Raw genomic sequence first — 17216 nt, forward strand, 5'->3', positions numbered from 1 at the left:
CCCACAATGATTTTTAGCTAATTCCTAGGTTTTATGGCATCATAAAAGATTGTTTAAAATCTGTCAAATTAGGAACCAACACTATGGAGAGAAGTTGGTCTTGTAAATGGATAAGTAGGCTATATAAAAATATTGTCTGAAAACCAAGAACAACTCCACCTAGGCCACCTACATATGTTACCATTGATTTTGATAATTACTCTGGAATACCATTTGATGATCATTGTCCAAAAATAGTACCAATAGCACCATTTCAAAGGTGTAGGACCTTCCAACTACCATTAAGGTTGGCATGGAAGTTGATAATTCACAAATCTCAAGGGCTAACTCTTTCAAAAGCCACAATCAACATAGGTCCAAGAGAAAGAGCAGGTTTGACATTTGTGGCTATATCCTATGTGAAGTTACTAGATGGATTGAAAATTATGCCACCCTTCACATATGATCGCTATGAGAAAATAAAAAGTGGGAAATAAATTTCAAAGATAAAAGTAGAAGAATGTAGAGTCAGATGTCTTGAAAGTCAATATGTATTTGCAACTTATTATTAAAAAATATAGAATTATTTGTTCTTCTATATTATGTGAACATCATCCTCAAGTATTATGTTATTAATCTTATTGCATGCATTGCTAGTTTATATTCCACACTTCATGATGAAAAAAAGTGCATATGCTCAATTTAACATGATTAACTTATTATTTTGACCTTTTAATGGTTGCAAGATTCATTTGGCTAAAATTTCATTATATTAATTCTCTAATTTCTAAATTTTATATGATCATGAATTAGGTCCTCAAATTAAGGTTGTAGTAAGATTAATTCACATCATAAAGACCACTTAAATTAAAATAAATCATAATAAAGATAAATTAAACTTTAATCCTAATATTACCTAAGGTTGTATATAACTTTTTGTCAAAACCATATTTATCATAACATAAATGCTAATATAATTGTAAAATGTAACCCAAAGACTAACTAAAACATAATAGTTAGCCTAACACTAAGTATAACTATAACAACACAATTGTATATAATTCTATTACGAGCACTACCCTTAGCATTTTTTGATACCCTAACAATAAGATTAAGTGCAACAATAACAAGTTAAACTTGATTTTAATACAAGCACTACCCCTAACCATAACCTTCACCTTGGGAATATAATTAAACCTATCCATACAAATACAAATAATCCTAACAAAATAAAATGCATCCAAAAGACAACCTTAACTTATAATAAAAATCACTATATCGTCATAGACAATATGTGGGTTGAAACATTGCAAACCACATATTGAATTTATCATAAGGTTGCCTCTAAATGTAATTTTAAAAAAAAAATATTAAGTCTAATTGTAACCATAGTTGTACTCCCATCGATTACATTAACCATTCCCTTTTCCTAAGTCTTATAGAAAGCTTAACTATAATAGTACATATAATCTATAACCCTAATCTATTGCTATTTTTAACCCTAATTATAATCTTAAACAACTACACATTTGACCCTTACTATAATTAAACCTCAACCATAAACCTACTCCTAATCATGCATGTAACTATAACCGTAACCCAACTTTTAAAACTAACCCTTTCTCCAATCATATTTCCTGATCCTTACATCTAACTCTAACCCTAACCCTAACCTTACCTCTAACCCTAACCCTAAATCTAAACCTAATCCTATCCCTAACTCTAAGCCTAACTCTAACACTAACTCTAACCCTCACCCTAACCCTAACTCTAGCCCTACCCTAATCCCTAACATAACCCTAACTCTAACCTTGAATCTAACCTTAACCTTGACTCTATACCTAACCCTTACCCTAACCCTAAATCTAACCCCAACCCTAACTCTACCCCTAAATTTAATCCTAACCCTAACTCAAACACTAACTCTAATCCTAATCTTCACCTTGACCCTAACCCTAACCATTATTCTGCTCCCGACTATAACATTTTATGTAACAATATCCTTAAAAAAAATTAAAGTTATGCAAATTGAAAACCATATATAGAATTAAAAAATAAAATGTAGCCCAGAGACTAACTACAACAAAAAACATAATAGTTACCCTAACACTAACTATAACTATAACAAAACAATTGTCTATAATTCTAATACAAGCACTATCCTTACCATTTTTTTAATAACCTAACATTAACATTAAGTGCAACAATAACAAGTCAAGCTTGATTTGAATACATGCACTACCCTTAACCATAACCTTCACCTTGGGAAAATAATTAAATCTAGCCATACAAATACAAACAATACAAAAAAATTCAAATGCATCCAAAAGACAACCATAACTTATAATAAAAATCACTTTATCGTCAAAGAAGATATGTGGGTCGAAACATTGAAAACCACATATTGAACTTATCATAAGGTTGCCCCTAAATGTAAGCATTTTTTAAACATTAACTGTAACTGTAATTGTAATTATAGTCGCACTCCAATTGATTACATTACCCATTACCTTTTCCTAAGTTTTATAGAAAGCTTAACTATAATAGTACATACAGTTTATAACCTTAACCCTAATATATTACTATTTTTAGCCCTAATTATAATCTTAAACAACTACATGTTTGACCCTTACTATAATTATAACCTTAACCATAACCCTACTCCTAATCATGTGTGTAACTATAACCCTAACCCAACTTCTAAATCTATCCCGATCCTTACATCTAACTATAACTCTAACTCTAACCCTACCTCTAACCCTAACCCAAAATCTAAACCTAACCCTATTCCTAACCTTAACTCTAAATCCAACTCTAACCTTAACCCTAACCCTAACTCTAACCCTAACCCCTAACATAGCCCTAACTCTAACTCTAACCTTGAATTTAATCTTTGCCCTTATTCTATACCTAACCCTTACCCTAACCCTAAATCTAACTCCAACCCTAACTCTACCCCTAAATTTAACCCTAATCCTAACTCAAAGACTAACTCTAATCCTAATCTTCTCCTTACCCTAACACTAACCATAACTCTACTCCTGACTATAACATTTTACGTAACAATATCCTTAAAAAAATGTAAAGTTATGCAAATTGAACACCATATATAGAATTAAAAAATAAAATGTAGCCCAAAGACTAACTACAACATGAAACATAATAGTTACCTTAACACTAACTATAATTGTAACGACACAATTGTCTATAATTTCAATACAAGCACTGCCCTTAACTTTTTTGATAACCTAACACTAACATTAAGTGCAACAATAACAAGTTAAACTTGATTGTAATACAAGCACTACCCCTAACCATAAGCTTCACCTTAGGAATATAATTAAACTTAGCCATACAAACACAAACAATCTTAACAAAATCAAATGCATCCAAAAGACAACTATAACTTATAATAAAAATCACTATATCATCAAAGAAGATATATGTGGGTTGAAACATTGCAAATTAGCCACATATTGAACTTATCATAAGGTTGCCCCTGAATGTAACCATTTTTTAACATTAACTCCAACTATAACCATAGTTGTATTCCAATCGATTACATTACCCACTACCTTTGCCCAAATCTTATAGAAAGCTTAACTATAAAAGTACATATAATCTAAAACCCTAACCCTAATATATTGCCATTTGTAATCCTAATTAAAATGTTAAACAACTACATGTTAGACCATTACTATAATTATAACCTTAGCCTTAACCCTTTTCCTAATCATGCATGCAACTATAACTATAACCCTAACCCAACTTCTAAATCTAACCCTTTCTCCAATTGTGTTTCCTGAGCGTAACATCTAACTCTAGCCCTAACCCTAAATCTAAACCAAACCTTATCCCTAACCCTAACTCTAACACTAACTAGAACCCTAACTCTAACCCCTAAAATAACACTAACTCTAACCCTAACCCTAACTCTATACCTAACCCTTACCCTAACCATAAATCTAACCCCAACCCGAACTCTACCCCTAAATCTAACCCTAACCCTAACTCAAACACTAACTATAACCCTAAATCTAATCCTAGTCCTCACCCTAACCCTAACTATAACTCTACTCCTAACTATAACATTTTACATAACAATTTCTTTAAAGTAATTTTTTTAAAGTAATGCAAATTGAACATGATATATAGAATAAAAAAAAAAATGTTGAAGAATAATTGATACCAACCTTATCAAAATAGAATAATAAATATTGTTTTTTGTTGTTGCAATGAGACTGCCACTAGCTCACACACACACACACGTGTATATATATAGTGCTGCTATTAATCATTCTCGAGGCACCTATTTTCATAAATATAACCTTGATATTAAATGAAAATAGGTGCCTCGAGAATGATAAATGTCAGCGTAATATCTCACTCCTTCTCTCTCTCAACTAGTTATAATTATTTGACAAATAGTTGCCACTAATGTGTAATGACTATTATCATTAAGAGTGTGAACACTTTACCCTTACAAATAATGACTATTATCATTAGGAATGTGTAGACTATTACTATTACCTAGAGTAATGACTATTATCATTAGGAATGTGTAGACCTTTACCATCATTCTCTTGATCTGTTTCCTTCCTTTTTCTTTAATATATAATAGCTATTATCACTACGATTTGTTTCCTTCCTTTAATTTTATAAGCTCCAATAAATTACCTCACATACATTTACTACTAAAGACACATTGCACCTCCTTTCATTGCAAGTGTTTAAGGAATGATGTTTTTAAAAATCAAAGAAAACGAAAAAAACGACCTCGTGCGCAGCGAACCAAACGGCTCTCTTCTGCGTGCGAGATGTTTTTCATCGTACCGTTGGAAAAGAAAAAGCAGAATAGCATATTTACCGCTCTCATGCTTAACTGTCGTTTCGCTGATTCAATTATGTGGCTAACCAAGGAGCCTCTGTCTGCTTAGGACAGAGATATAGAGTGGCAGCGCTTCCTACAAGATACATCTTGTCTCCTGTTTTCATGGCCTCGGTTCTGCCCACTACAAAATATAGAGCGCCACTATTGGGTTTCTTCTCATTGAATGCTGGCTCTTTCAATATGAAAGAACATGTTCTCATTACAATCTTTGCAAAAGCAGGTGGCCAGGTGCTCCTCACAGTCGCCGCACAAGTAATTATACTCTATGTTTGTGAATTGATTTATGATTTCTTTTTGTAATCCATGGGGCAATGCAGGTTTTCGGAGGACTGGACTTCTGAGAAAGCATGTTGTTGAGACTGCACACATGTGGTGGCCGTCCACTCTGGTTAGGGTCTCTCTTCGGGTAAATTCACCATGCTTCATTTAATTTTTGCAAACTTCTTGGCGATGTTATTGATTTTTACTAAATTGGGAGGTGATTCTATTAAGGTCTAGATATGCTCAGTCTCATTAGATTCATTTACTAGTTCAATAAGCACTTCCTCTGTTTCTGTACTGTTTATTATTGGATCATACCCTGTTTAGTTGGAATTTTATGCTGGGGATTGCACATCGCCTGAATTGGTGTTTGTTCGCCATTGCACGAGAAGGACAATAGAAATGTCACATCTCGTGGGGAGTTATTCTCTGTCGCAATGACCTGCAGCTTTTGTTACTCCGTATTTCCTGGTTATTTATTTTCCACCTTAATGAGCATATAATGGGTATGCTGGGTTTGGTCTCGTTCCATGACAGCAAAGTGAATTGGATCTGGAATGCAACGGCTATCCTAAACTAGCCCTAGTCGAGAATTTCGTGGACTTGCCTAAAATTAAGGTATGTAATAATTTGTTTTCTTTTTCATAAATTTTGTTATATAAGTAGAAGATGCAAGAGAACGTGGACATCTTACTGGTCTACCCGTTTTGAGTCGATATCCAATTAGGTAACACAGACCTTCTCGGGTATGCATAGCTTAGACCTTGATGACTTTATTGTTTAGAAATATGGGATGATTCCTCCTCCAATAAAATAGAATTTCTGGATCAGCTGAATCACCTGGACAACCCCTCCTAGGGAATTTGACTGCAGCACACCTGTGAATGTGGATGCCAACAATCATGGGTTTGTTTGAGAACAGTAGCCACCAATATCATCTTTTTCCTCCAATATCATTAGCTACCAAATTCGTCAACGTTCACAGAAGCCTCAATTCTGAGCAATTTCCTGCAAAAATCTCTCACACAGTAGAACACACTGTTTTTCACGATGACTTACAGAGACTGAGACAATTCTCACAAATTTATTTAGAATAACAGTCATCTAGACAATTTTAACTTGTAAATTTACCCTACATTTGGACAACGTTTCTCAATCAATTGGTGTGCATTTAAAACACAAGTAAGGGAGGAGCATATAATTTGAACTCAATCAAAAGATGCAAAAATCATAATCACAACCATTCAGTATCATAAGAAGTGAACATATGTGTAGCAACTGGGGTCACCTATCCGAGAGTTCGGTTGTTGAGCTGTCATGTGGTTGACTAAGTAAATATAACAGCCTTTGTCCATGGAATTTTTAACTAGCTCATTAAGATGTAATCTTGGTAAAAATTGCATGAACTAGGTCTGGTTTAGGGCTTTGGATAGCTAAAGTATGGTTTGCTATGAGATATGCATTCACAGATACCTTGAAGTAAGGTTTCTTCGTTTTCTATAGTGAGTAGAAATTTTGTGCGATGAAGAGAGAACCAAAAAGTTCATCCACAATTTTCTTATGGATCTTTATCATGCACCTTTACATTTAAATATTAGTTTAAAATTGGTGTTCTCAATTTAAATTCTTTCTTCTATTTTCTTTGGGTGCAACCTTGTAATTATGTACTTTTCTTTTTGTCTAGGGTTGATCCCATTCTTGTAAATAAAAATACTTTGTCATGGTTCATTATGAATGTAGTTTGTAAGCTAAGAGACTGCTCTATAATTAAGCCCAAGGACGTCTTCACCATAAACATTCAAAGAATTTCTTACATTTGTTTCATGGTTGTCTACATAATATAACATTTGCCATCTGTTTTCTACAAGTGTAACCACACAAATATGATTATAGAGTCTTAGAACATTGCCATATAGCTCTGTAGCATGCACCCTTCTTGATATAGCCAAAATTCTGCACAAAACGAGGCTCTAGTTGGCTGCTAGAACTAGTAATACAATAGTGTCAATATAAAATAATAAAAGACAATCATTTTCCCTGTTCTTTGTACTTTGAATTGGCTGCATGTTTTGATAGAATTGTGCAAGAAGTTTGTTTGCATTGAGACTGTATATTTTATCAATTAAATGTGAGGAGGCTAATTAAATATTTATTAATGAAACAATTAACTCATACCGCAGGTATGATAACTTCAATGATTACAATTTCTGTTCTTGGTGTCCCTGTCAGAGGTTCATCACTGGATGTGGTGGACTACCTACTATCAACTGTTCAGGTGTTTGAAATGCTAATTCATCTTTCATGTAACCAATTTTTTATTTTCAGAATTTCTTAAAAAATAAATCATATTTATTGAGTTGATGCTGTGGTCTCTGAGTAGTGCTAAAGCAAAACATACCAAAAAGATTTAACTTTTAAAATTTGTGTTTCTGGATTTAACAGTACAGGAAAATTAATCTCTTACTCAAGATTTTGAGAAACCCATTAAAATAAGAATCATAGGCAAGCTAGTCGATGCACTGATCAGACACATTTGACAGGGCTTCAAAAATAGAGAATGCAGGTGGTTGTTATCTTATTACCTTTTTGAATGTTTCTAAAAGCATTTTTACTAAAATCCTTGCCAAAGAAAGAGCTGCTGATGGTAATAATTATTTAAGGTAGCAAACTGGTCTGAAATTATACTATCACTGTATGGGAAGGTATTGAATCGAAGAGCAATGTTCCACAAAGTTTCCCAATTGGGGGATGCGGGAATGAGGGGACAGGTTTTGGAGACAGGGCACCAAGGGCCTGAATTTGGGGATGACAGGGGGAGGAGGGCAGAGTAGTTGTGGAGGGGGTGCTGCTGATATACAAATTGAAGTAAATTGAAATCCTCAAGTCAAAATCTGCAATATAACATCTCTGCAAGTGCCCAATGAATGCCAAACTAATTTTCTGAAGTTAAAGATTGCATTTAGTATGTGATGGCATACTCCATATAGCAAGCGACCTAGGGTACTGCCAATGGAGGTGGCAGAGGTGGTGGTTCTGTGGGGGGCCATTCCTTCCAAGTCCCCAAGTTTATTTTTGGGACCTGTACTTGTGGAACAAAGCCAATCAAAAAATATCATTTTAAAGATGGATTTTGACAGCAGGGGGGATGACAACAAAGTAGTGGTGGAGGGGGTGGCACTGATATACAAATTGAAGTGAATTGAAATATTCAAGGCAGTCTGCAATATAACATCTCTGCAAGCACCCAATGAATGCCAAACTAATTTTCTGAAGTCAAAGATTGTATTTAGTATGTAATGGCATGTGCAATATAGCAAGTGACCTAGGGGCATCACCAATGAAGGTGGCAGAGGTGGTGGTTCGGTGGGGGGACGTTTCTCCCAAGTTTCCACGTCTTGGAATCGTTTCCCTATAGGGCATGCAAACTTTTTTGGGGGGACATGTCCTTGTGGAACGAAGTCAGTAAAAAGAATCTTTTTAAAGATAGATTTTGACATAGCTTATGCCTAAAAAAGGTACGATTTCATTTGAATCATACTCAATTCAGTCAATTGGTTGAATGTTGAATCTTTCTTCACAAGATAACAGAGACTTTGTTTTCCTGTCCTCTACAAGGGCTAATGTGAGTGATATCATCAAATAAGCTTTTTCAAACAGAAAAATCTATCAAACATAGATTTCCGCTAGCTTCCTAACTCAATGTTACTGACACTGATGCTTTTGGGTATATATAGAATTCAGGTACAAATTTAAGGTATTCTTTTTACAAGTGGTAATCAGCTACTTGATATCCATTTTGTTGATAACCCAGCTCTGAACACCAAGGTCTCTCAACAATCAATTTAAGGCATAATGATTTATTTGTATAGTTTTGTCGAACCTACTAACAAAATTACTGAAAAAGCATTTATTCTCATTGGACTAGATGACTGACCTCTGGGGCTCAAACAAGGATGGAGTCTCGTAGAAGTAAGTGAAAACTTTGAATAGTTATTAATCTTGAAGAAGCCCGATCTTCTATTTGCTGGGAAGAAATCTAGGATCAGCTCTAAATATCTATTTTATATGAAGAAAATGAATCAATTACCAAACCCAGAACAAATAATCATTAAACAAGAACACAAAAATATTCTAGGAAAACAGAGTCCTAGGTTTCTAGTATATAGTAAATGGGTTGTTGGTATTGGGCAATTATCTAGCTCTCTAGCTAATTTATTATCTACACATCTCTCCATACACACCATTTTATAATGGTGTACTTGTAACCTAAACAATTTGAATTTGGACCTTTGTTGATGAAGTTCTCCTTTGTGATGATCTTGAGATGTAGAAGTGAAGGCTATCTTCAAACTGTTGCCTAACATTTAGGGGTTGGACCTGCCAAATGGGAATGCATCTATCTCATGGATTCATTACTGAAAAGAAACAAGTATCAGGTACATCTCCTCTTTATTTTGAATCCATTTGTAATATTTGCCCCCTTATTTTTTTTTCAAATTTCACAAATGAAGCTACAATGAACTCAAAGCAATTGAATATGAAATGGATTGTTTCCACTATCACAATTTCTGATATGCTTGGCAATATATTATCTCTGATGTTATATTCTATCATGATGTTTTTGCTTTGAATAAAGTTAAACTTGTACTGTTTTCAGGCTTGATGCATGAGCACAAGCATGAGCATGAGCGTGGTGATAAACTTGCTGCTGGAAAGTTTATTGCAAACCAAACCAATGCATGAAATCTTTACAAGCAACAAATGCCTTGATATGACAGCTTGTTTGTTTGTCGACAAAGTTGAAGTTCAAGATGAAGTTTGTCATATAGATGTATGGAAAGGGTGGTACAGCAGTGATGGGTGTTGAAACCAAACTGTAAAAGGCTGCTGAGTACAACAGAAGTATGAAATTTGTTTATCTTCTAATGTTTTCAAATTAGAGCCCTATCCCAACTTGTTACTATCTCTTCCTTCATGCCCAACAAATAATATTACACTCAGCCACTAATAAACAAAATGAGAACTTGACTGAATTTTAGCTCACACCTGCACAGAATGGAACAGCAAGATGCCTCTAGGCGCAATTCATCAACATATCCTATCTACTTTATTCCGAGCAAAAAACAGTTCCAAACAGCAGAAATCATCAATACAAGTCTGGGAACTTCCAAAAAAGATAGATGATGCACTCAACATCTAAATGCCAAGCCACAGAAAATCGTGCCAGCCCCTAAGCAATCACCCAGCCACTAGTACAACCTTGTACCTTGTATAGCCCTTTCATTAAATTAATTCTTGCAGCCAAGGTCTGTGGAATCCATCCGAAAAAGGTTGCGAAATTGTGGCTGATAAAACCCAGATGTCTTATGCTGGAAGAACATCCCTGATACAATCTAGATGCCTGCATATAGAGAAACGTGAAATGACCACAGGGATTGCATTATGGTTTACATTGAGCTCTATTGCAAGGGCGTCTTGGCAGCACACCAAGGTACTTCTTTAGCCACTGTCATCTAATTAAACTTAATCTATCTGCCTAATATGATTATTTTCCAATTTATTAGTATCGATTAAGTTATTGATTCATTATACATTGGTTTGTATAGTTGTATTCATTTTATGAGAATATCTATATGTGTGTGTGTAGGGGTAATCTAGAACTAGGCTTGAATTTATAAGGTGTTAGATTCATTTTGAATATCATTCTAGCAATATTGTCAACTATTAGTAAAAAATGTTAGGGTGACAATCATTGACATCAATGTTAAAATTCAGTACTTTTATGAAAGCATTTAAGTTTGGGCAATCATTAAAATCAATGATTGTTGTTTGATAGTTTTCCATTTCAGTTGTGTTGCATACATTTTTTTGTTTATCATCTTGATGAGTTTCTATCATTATTATTTCATGTTACATAGTTAATAAGGTGAAATTCATAGGTAGTCCTTCGAATATATAAGGCTATCTATTCATTGATAAGTAGGAGATGTTTTCCATAACAAGCCAAATTGTGATATCGCTACTAGGATTCAACTGTGTAGTTTTTGAGTCAAACTCATTGACTCGTGTCATGAATAGTGGTTCACAAGAACCCATCTATTGAGAATGAATGGAACACTTAACACTCATTGCATCTAGGTGATGCTCATAGAGGTGAAGCACCGGGTCTTCTCGGGAGATCACCCATCCTAGTAACAACCCACTCAAGCGTGCTTACCCATGGAGTTTCTTCCAAGGTCAAGCCCACTTAGTTTGCCACTTCATGTGCAAAACCTTCAACAAGTGTTGTGCCTTACGAGTCATTTATTATAGAGGCCGTTTAGCTCAGTAGTTGATAAGGACATATTTTCCTCAACAAGTTGAAATTTTGATATTGCTATTAGGATTCAATTGTGTATTTTTCTAGTCAAGCTCATTCACCCATGTATCATTAATGTGGTTCAAAAGAACCCGTCTCATGAAAATGAATCAAACACTTAGCACTCATTGCATCTAGGTAATACTTACAGGGGTGAAGCATGAAGTTTCTTCCAGGGTTAAGCCCACTTAAATTGTCACGAGTCTTCATTGTGGGCTTCTTCTACTCTACTTTGGAAATCATTAACATCAAGAAGCTCTTGCTTTCATAAAAGGAAAATATTTGCTGATGTAGGTTTGTATAGATGAGGTAGAGACAACATCTATTATCCCCTCTTTTCTCATAAGACCCATTGAGAATAATGTCTAACTTAAACCCCTATTTACTTTTTTGGACAATTTTGGAAAAACTGATAGGAATGGCAGGTTTAGAACTTATTTGCTCAGTTTAAGGGGCCCTCACAATGTTTCAAAAATGAAACTCATGTTTTTAAAGAATAAATATAACAAAAACATACTAGGTAACATGTAATGAAGTGTTTAGGCATGTGGAGGTAGTGTTGATGTGATTTTTTAGCCACTACAACATACAAAATTGAATACTTAGTACTCTAGGACAAAACATTGAATCTCCAACTCTCTTTTGAATAAGGATGCTCATATGCTAAACAATGTATATGGATTGTGTGATCAAATGAGAACCTCAATGTTCCTTCTTATTGTGGACTTTCACTCAGGTATAGTGATGTGATTTGTTGGGTATCACAAATGGACTTACATTGTTCATTCAATGGATATCAACTGCTTTAACAACTTCAATCACTTCCGACCAAATAAACTACAAATGGAAAGGGTTTAGAAAGCTATTCTGCTCCTAGAATGTAAGAGATGATGAATGCCTTTATGACTCTACTAGTTTGAGTTTAACCAGTGACGTCAACCAAGCTTGTGCGATCTCCTAAGGTAAATCTGACATGTTCAAACTATTGCCATTCTAGTAATACCATACATCAATGCATATCAATGTGCAAGCAATAGTCAAAGTTAAGGTTTATGAATATGCTAGTTGCCCACACAAAACAAACTTACAATCAGTAAGCAGCTAGTGTTATGGTCTAAGGGAGTTCAACAAAGATGCATCCACAATCACTTTCATTAAACTAAACAATACTTCTACTCAACATGAAATGAAATCCTATTCTAAGTAAGGAAATGAATTAAGCATACAATACTCCAAAGAAACACAAGTAATTAACTATGAAGACAAACAATGAATTAGTAATTACTTTGATAATATTATGACAATAATTCAAGTCTATCTTTTTACAAACGAGAAGAGTGGGGTATACATAGGAGCCGCAAATACAATGAACGACCAGGATTAAATCAAAATCAATGGCCTAGATTAATCCATGACAAACCTTAATTAGGCCAACCACAAACAACCAATAAAAACAAGACACCAACATATGGGCCAACGAGAAAATTACATTTTCTATCCCTTGAGGATCAATTGATGAGAAAACAATATGTTCCACATGTTCATTTGTGAATTATTCTGATTGGATGATCTCGAAAGATCTCTCTGATTGGTTGAATGATGACTACATGTCACCTTAGCTCGCTCACCTTTGATCCTTGCTTCAATTCTTCATCCTCTTTCTTGAGGAAATTCTCTCTTTGAACTTGTACTTGAAATTGCTCTATATACCTCAGCTTTCTTGAAGTGATGGGTTTCCCTCTATTGATCATGGACTTGTAAATCTTCATGCCCTTGAACTCTTGATGATGGGTATTTTCTTATTTGTAGAACTTTCTTTCTTGCATTATTTGATCATCCTCGTGATGTTTGGGTCCCTTTGAATTTCCTTTGACTACAAATCGTATCTTTTGAATTTGAACCTTCTCTTATTTCCTTTGAATCTTCTTGGTAGCCTTCTTGATGTCTCAAACCTTTTCGTCATCTTGTTAGGGAATCTTTTCTCTTTCACAATCACTCTACAATCCTCCTTGTAGTCACCTATGGTGGAAATATGTTTGTTTAAGGGATTAATTGATTTTATGCTTCTTGTTCAATCCTTGCTTTGATTCTTGCTCATTCTCTTGGTGAAAAATTGATAGGGTCAAGGTCAAAATGAAGTCTCCATAAAATGTCTCCCTTTTGCTTTTTTGCATATCTTTCCTAGCTAGTGGAAAATTCATTTGGATAGGGACAATCTGAAGTCCCTATATAAAATAATAGGGACAAGTTTATTTCCCTATAAGACAATCCTATTCTTCAAGCATTTAATCAAGTGGAGAATTGCCTTGTGATATGGACACATGATGTTCTTAAATTTGAACTTGAACTTGTCCATAAACTCCTTGTTTTTAAATTCAAACCTATCCACACCTGTAGTTGATGAAGGCTTGACCTTGATTCATGTAAGTCTTTATCTTGAATGTATCAAGTTTCTTTTTCCTTGTTGAAAAATTATTCATGTTGTAATTGCATTATTTTTAGATACCTAAGTTGGCAGAGATTGTACAGTATATATAGATTCAATAGGATTGCCTAATACAAGAGAAACGAAATAGAACAATAGCACGAGTAACATAGAATCACATTACGCCATTGACAAAATAATATATGTTTCATAGCATAATAGTTTTTATTAACATGCAATGCCCCCAACGGGATTGAGGGGCAATGCCCATCATAGGGTTGAGGGGTAGCGCCCTTCGTAGGGTTTAGGTATAGTGCCCTAGGAGTGCTCCTTGTCATGGTATAGAGCAGGGTTGACAAGTAGTGCCCCATCACCAAGATAAAATTAGCACCTTCAAAACGACACAGAACTCCATGGTGCACATCATTTTCTTGATTTTTTCCAATGTCATCTCTCCTCTGTCAACTTCCATTCGACCACCAATTGCCATCTTGCTTCTACATCCTGCCATCTTTTTGCTTTATACAACTCCCATTCGTACGACCTTCTCCCACTTCCCAATGAAATGGTTTGTATTGCAGTTGCCTTCCCTAGTTGATTTCACCACGCTCATGCATCTACTTCTGCCCGTATAGTATCTAATCTTCCCTTTGCTTGTATACGTGAGTGTCATCCTACCTTCTTTCACTCACATGACATTTACAGAAGGCTGGCTAACTCTTCCACCCATATGGTCCATATGAAATGTACCAATACAGGAGGTCTTCCTATGGCATACAACTTCCCCTACTTGGCTTTCTTGTAACTTACTTCCCGTACACAAATTATCTTGCATCTGTATACCGCGAAGGTGAATGTTTTCTTGTACCCATATGGGCTGCACGAAAATGCTAGAAATGTTGTCCTATACTTGTACAAACTGTACAGATAGATCTCAACACCTTGTATTGTTTGTCATACAACTAGTTGTACTCTTACACCCTGTATGTTGAGTACAAATGACATAGAAATTAGTCTTTTGTTCGTACAACTTGCTGTGCACTTGACTCTTTCCTTGTCACCCGTACAACTTATATAATAATGTTGCTTGTTCTTGGCCATACGGTATACGGATAATGATTTAGATGTACTGCTGCTTCCTTTAGTAACTTTGTCTCTGTTCCTCGCTCTCTGGTTTTGGATGCCTCTTCCCAACTTTTACCCTCCTTCTCTTCCTCCCTCTTTGGTTTTGGGTGCCTCTTCCCAACCTTTTCCCTCCTTCATAATTGGTCACTCCTTGAAATGGTCTCAATGTACAACACTTTCCCACCCTTGGGGTTTTAATGGCATATATCCTTTTTGTTTGGAATACTGGAGTTTTTATTTTCTCTTTATTTTTCTCATTCTTTTCCCTTTTTATTGTTTGGCATTATTTTCCTTATAACTCCCTTCAATATAAGTCCCTTAATAATTGCTTCATCACCCCTTATTTTTCCGACCCATTTGCCTTGTATTCCCATCTTCCTTGCTTTGATTTTTTGATTTTTTTCTCAAATAAATTTTCATGAAAGTCCCATACTGTTTATTTTCCTTCCTTTTTGTGGTCTTTGGTATAACTCTTTGACTATTGCAAACTTCCCGTTAAATTTATAAGGTTCTTTTTCTTTATTTTCTTCATCATCCTATCCTATATTCCTGCTTTGAGCTTCTTTGTGGGTCCCCTTTTGCCTTCATTTTGCCTCCATTGTGCTGCTTTTTCTTCATATTTTCCAGCCTTGTCTCATTTGAGCTGGTGGGCCTCGGTATCATCCACCCTTGCCAAACCTTCCTTGTAATCCTTGTACTCTAGGGAGTAGGTATCCTTTTCTTTCTTGTTTGTCTCTAGGATCTCCAATATGTTACAACTTGGATGAAGGACTTAATAATCTTCCATTTTCCAGTGGAATAGTCCATTTAGGGAACTCATTGTGTCTTCTGAACAATCCTCTAGTCTTAGAACCCCCTCATCATTCGATTCCATCCCTCTTTCCCTGTCGAACTCTCCTCCTTCTGACTCCAAGTTTGATGTCAACTCTTGTCTTGTTTAGTTTCGGAGGTTAATGACATATTTGTTCCCTTTGCTCTTGATGGAGAGAGTGTTCTTATTCAAATTATAGTTGGCCTTCATTGTGACGAGCCATACCTTGCCGAGTAGTGTATCATACTCCTTCCTTTCTAAAGTGATGACAACAAAATATAGAAGGAATTGTTGGGTTCCAATAACAGCCTTATGTGCCACGAGCGTCCCGATTGGTTTTATTTCCATGCTGGTTGACACCTACCAAGTGGAAGGTTTGCGGCCAAAGTATACGTTTACCAAGGGCATTCCATGTTTCTTCTAGAAGTACATTTACACCTAATCCTCCATCTACAATAGTGGTGGTTAGCATGCGTTCAACTCCGTTCTTCCTTCATTTCTAGTTCTGTTTCCATTCTGGCTTCCTTCAACCTTTCTTTCTCTATACAAGGGATTAGGGTACGTGAATTTTTTCCTCTGGGACCTTGTGATTGCTAGGACCTCCTCAAATCTTGTGACATTTATCAATTTTACCCCTTTCCTTTTAGGGCAGCCAACATCCTCACGATTACCAGGACCACACCATTTGCAAAGCATGCTTCCGCCTCCTTGTTTGCTTTGGCTGTCTTGGGCAAAGTGACTCATTACATATGTGACATTCTATCGTGGGCCATCCCTTGACTTCTTACTAGATGCAGCTTCTTGATGTGTTGTTATTGTTATTGTTGCCTCATCGTCCATTATTACGGTTTCCATCAGATGTAGCATTATTATTCATTTTTCATGGCGGTGTTGTAGGTGGAGTTGCTCTTGTTGGGTAAAGAGCACTTATGTGCTTATTGCTTTTAGGTTGTATGAGCACTTCTTAATTGAGTATCCCAATACTTGGCAGATGTCATAGAATAGTTTCTTGGTACAGTTAGTCTTGGTGTGCCCTTCATTCTTACACTCGATACACCATAGTTCCTTAGCTTTTTCTTCCTTGGTAGTATCCTTCTCTTCTCACATTTCCTTTATCATCCTTAATGTCCTTCCGAAGGGCCTGTATCGTGTAGGACTCCCCTTTGCTCTCACCATTTGTACTATCATTGCCAGTAGTTTGTTTCTTTCCTTTCGATGTCTTGTTTTCACTTTCAATTTTCATTGGCCAATTGTAGACCACTGTGTACAAGGATGGCGGTAGCACCTTCATTTTCTTTCAGAGGGAGGGTTTCAACCCTTTGATGAACCACCTTTTCTTCAAGCCATCCATAGGTTGGTTGTCCAA

The 17216-nt window shown here is 35.6% G+C and overlaps 1 protein-coding gene across 10 annotated transcripts in view; it reads left to right on the plus strand.

Annotated features, from left to right (window-relative positions):
- The first annotated feature begins 4756 nt into the window (after positions 1-4756).
- LOC149569096 (oligopeptide transporter 4-like) overlaps positions 4757-17216 on the plus strand; it is a 134596-nt gene continuing 122136 nt past the window's right edge. For 3 of the 10 annotated variants that reach the window (XR_016362687.1, XR_016362686.1, XR_016362688.1), the window contains exons 1-2: positions 4757-5098; positions 5188-5276. Coding sequence is in view for 3 of the 10 variants with exons in the window: in XM_089821872.1 (XP_089677998.1) it covers positions 4973-5090; positions 5188-5276; positions 5459-5572 (321 nt within the window). In the remaining 7 variants the exon portion in view is untranslated. Of the gene's footprint in view, positions 5099-5187; positions 5277-5458; positions 6435-7311; positions 7493-7983; positions 9568-9788; positions 10623-17216 lie in introns of those variants that run through there. The other 7 variants (XR_016362692.1, XR_016362691.1, XM_089821874.1 and 4 more) reach the window with 6 other exon arrangements.

The sequence above is a fragment of the Cupressus sempervirens genome, chromosome 3, assembly GCF_028749045.1.
Source record: "Cupressus sempervirens isolate cs-2001-9-10 chromosome 3, ASM2874904v1, whole genome shotgun sequence".
Classification (NCBI taxonomy): Eukaryota; Viridiplantae; Streptophyta; class Pinopsida; order Cupressales; family Cupressaceae; genus Cupressus; species Cupressus sempervirens.